General features: G+C 37.3%; 1 protein-coding gene across 1 annotated transcript; it reads left to right on the forward strand.

Moving 5' to 3' along the window:
- Positions 1–292: 292 nt before the first annotated feature.
- Positions 293–1,540, forward strand: clrn3 (clarin 3; the record flags this gene model as incomplete). The annotated part of the gene is made up of 3 exons (XM_079261199.1): positions 293–524; positions 989–1,174; positions 1,263–1,540. The coding sequence occupies 3 exons, from the start codon at positions 293–295 to the stop codon at positions 1,538–1,540; spliced, it is 696 nt and encodes a 231-aa protein (XP_079117325.1).
- Between the last annotated feature and the right edge of the window lie 1,375 nt (positions 1,541–2,915).

Raw genomic sequence — 2,915 nt, forward strand, 5'->3', positions numbered from 1 at the left:
GTTTTGTTTTGCAGACTTAGATCAGATGTGGTAAAGTTATCATGTTTCCATGTTACCACTGCCCCTACTATGACAACTATCACTCTCTTTTCCATTCAAACCAAAGGTCAGTCATAAAACAAGAGATTTTATGACCAGCAGTCCACATTTCACCCCACCCAGTAAGGGTAGCAGATACTGAAAATCTTTAGAGGATCGAAAGGCCCTATTTCTGTTTCTGAAACTTCAGCTGCACTTTAAAGAAGACTCCCAGGAATTCTGATTTTCCTAAAACTACCAGAATACAGAAATAATGCCATCCTTGACGAAGACTCTCCATTATCTTTCCAGTGCGCTGGTTACTTCCGTATCTGTTGGTGTGTTGGGCTTTGCCATGTCAGCTGTGTGGGCTAAGACCACCATGGAGTGTGCAAGAGCTGGAAGTGAGATATTCAATGGAACTGCTGAGGTCACCCTGGGTCTCTTTGATGGAGTAATAACCAGATCCTCTTGTCCTACTTTTGGAACAACAGAAAAGTTTGAAGGTAATTATTAATGGTTTTATTTCCTTAAAAAATAAGATCTAGGATATCATCTTACATATTTATTTTTAGTTCCTGGAAAGACTCTTTATGTGTGTTGAAGTTTAGAATGTCCTCTCTTTACATAATACTTAACACCTTTAAACAGCGGCATGTACAAAAATGTTCATTTGTTTGACACAAAAAAAGTTTTAAAAGTTTTTTGATTTCTAAAAACAAACAAAAAATGAATGCCAAAATGTGTATATAAGTTGCCACTGTATAATATAAACAACTTACTGGTAAGACACGCACACAGTGATAATTACAGGTCTGAACAACCCAACACAGATCTTCAAGATATGAAAATCCACATATTTTACATGACTTAGCTTAAAAAACAAAATAGAATACGTGTAAAGTGTGACAGAATATTACACAAAACCATAACCATCATTTTATCTTTGTCTCCATATTTGTGTGTACAGTGATTCCTGTGTTGAAAGAAGTAGTGGTTACATCTTTGGTCCTCCACATTTTGGTGGTGTGCCTGTTGGCCCTTTGTCTACTGTCTTCTGTCGGCAGCATCCTCGTCTCCCTCTACAACAGTGTCAGTAACCCTTATGAGACCTACATGGGGCCTACTGGACTATACACCTGCAGCTCTCTCAGTGGTAAGTGACAGAAATGGAGCAAGTGAGAGATCTACATGAATATTTGGCTGTTTTGTCCCTTTAACTAATGGTATTCTTTATTTTGCAGCTTGTTTGTCTGTGTTGGCCCTCGTCATATTTGCAGTTAACATCACTGTGACCAGCATGGCAGAGGAAGTGGTTGACGTCTTTGTCAGTAATATTCCAGTAGACCTGAAGAACAAATCTGCACAGGTGGAGTATGGATTCTACCTGGTCATTCCTTACACCGTGCTGTCTCTGGTGGCCATTTTAATGATCTACCTTTACGACCACGCGGCTTACACACACAGACGAGAACAGGAGAGGCCAACGGAGGATGCTCCCAAGGAAATCATGATGTATTAGCATGATTGTCATGATGGTTTTCAATGAGACTGGCGAATTGTTAAAGACTCTCTGAGACGATGGAACACCAACCTGTGGATGTGCTCATTCTGTGTAAAAGGTGCGGTGTGTTGCATTTAGTATCAACACTGTGAAGAAAACTCGATCATATCAAATTTCTCCTCTTAATATTCTCACATTATGGCCGACATTCAAATTATTTCATTCATTTGTATTATGTACAGCTTTGTCAAATTCAGGGTCATGGGAAGCTGTAATCTACCGCAGCAGATAGCAGGCAGGAGGCAGGGTACACCCTGGACAGCCCACTTAGATGATTTGATAGTTTTAAATGGATTTTAGACTAAATATAAGCATAAGTCTGTCTTGGTTTACAGTTTTCAACATGAAATTACACTTTAAGATATATTTATTCTGTGTGAACAATGTGATGTCCTTGAATTAGTATTATCAATTTAATTGATTTTCATAACAAACTAACAGACAGTCATAAACTGGCCTTAAATGATTAGTTTTTAAGGGATTAAAGTGTGTTAAATCTCTGTAAATAATGCTTTCACAAACAGTTTGAATGTCATGAATAAATAGATAAGATTTATGTGATTTTTTTGGTTTGTTTCTTTTTATTAAATGTGGTTTACATGTAAAAAAAATCATTTAATTCAATGGGAAAAGTCTAAAGGTGAATGTTTAAAGAGGAGGGAAAGAGGAATATGCTGATGTCTGCTGCCCTCTATCCATGATTAGATGTAAATGCAAAGATGTGTCACAACCTCCTCCAAAATCTTTTATATGAAAATAGAACAAAAAATGATTCTGGTGTTTTTCAGGATCTGTTACCAGAAACTCTGCTTAGCTTTTCAAAAATAAATTACTTTATTTCTCCATTAGGAACTTCATTTGCATCGGAAACAGGGCTGCAGACAACATAAAAGTTTTAAAACGTGTATGCGTAACACATCCATTCACATTGTTCATTACAATAAAAACATTAAATATATTAAGTAAATTAACAGCTACAGTATCAAGTCAGGTGTTTAAAAAGCAGAAAGAGGTTGGCACAAAGCTAGAGGATGTCCTCTTTGTCCTCAGTGAGAGGGACCTGTACCTACGTCCTGAAGGTAACAGGATGTAATAGGAATTCAGGGGGTGTGAGGTGTCTGTGCAGTTTTTCTCGGGACTCTGGTATTGTGTCGGTCTTTAAGCAACTGCTCTTGCTAGCCTATAATTTTACAGCCAAGTTTGATGATTTTGTTTAGAATATTTCAATGAGTAAGAGTAAATGATCCAAGCCAAACGGTTATGTTAAATGTGAGAATGGATTTATAAAAAGCTGAGAGAACAGACTGGTGAACCTGTAGTTTCTGGAGTTTAT

The sequence above is a fragment of the Telmatherina bonti genome (genome assembly GCF_933228915.1).
Source record: "Telmatherina bonti genome assembly, chromosome: 21".
Taxonomy (NCBI): Eukaryota; Metazoa; Chordata; class Actinopteri; order Atheriniformes; family Telmatherinidae; genus Telmatherina; species Telmatherina bonti.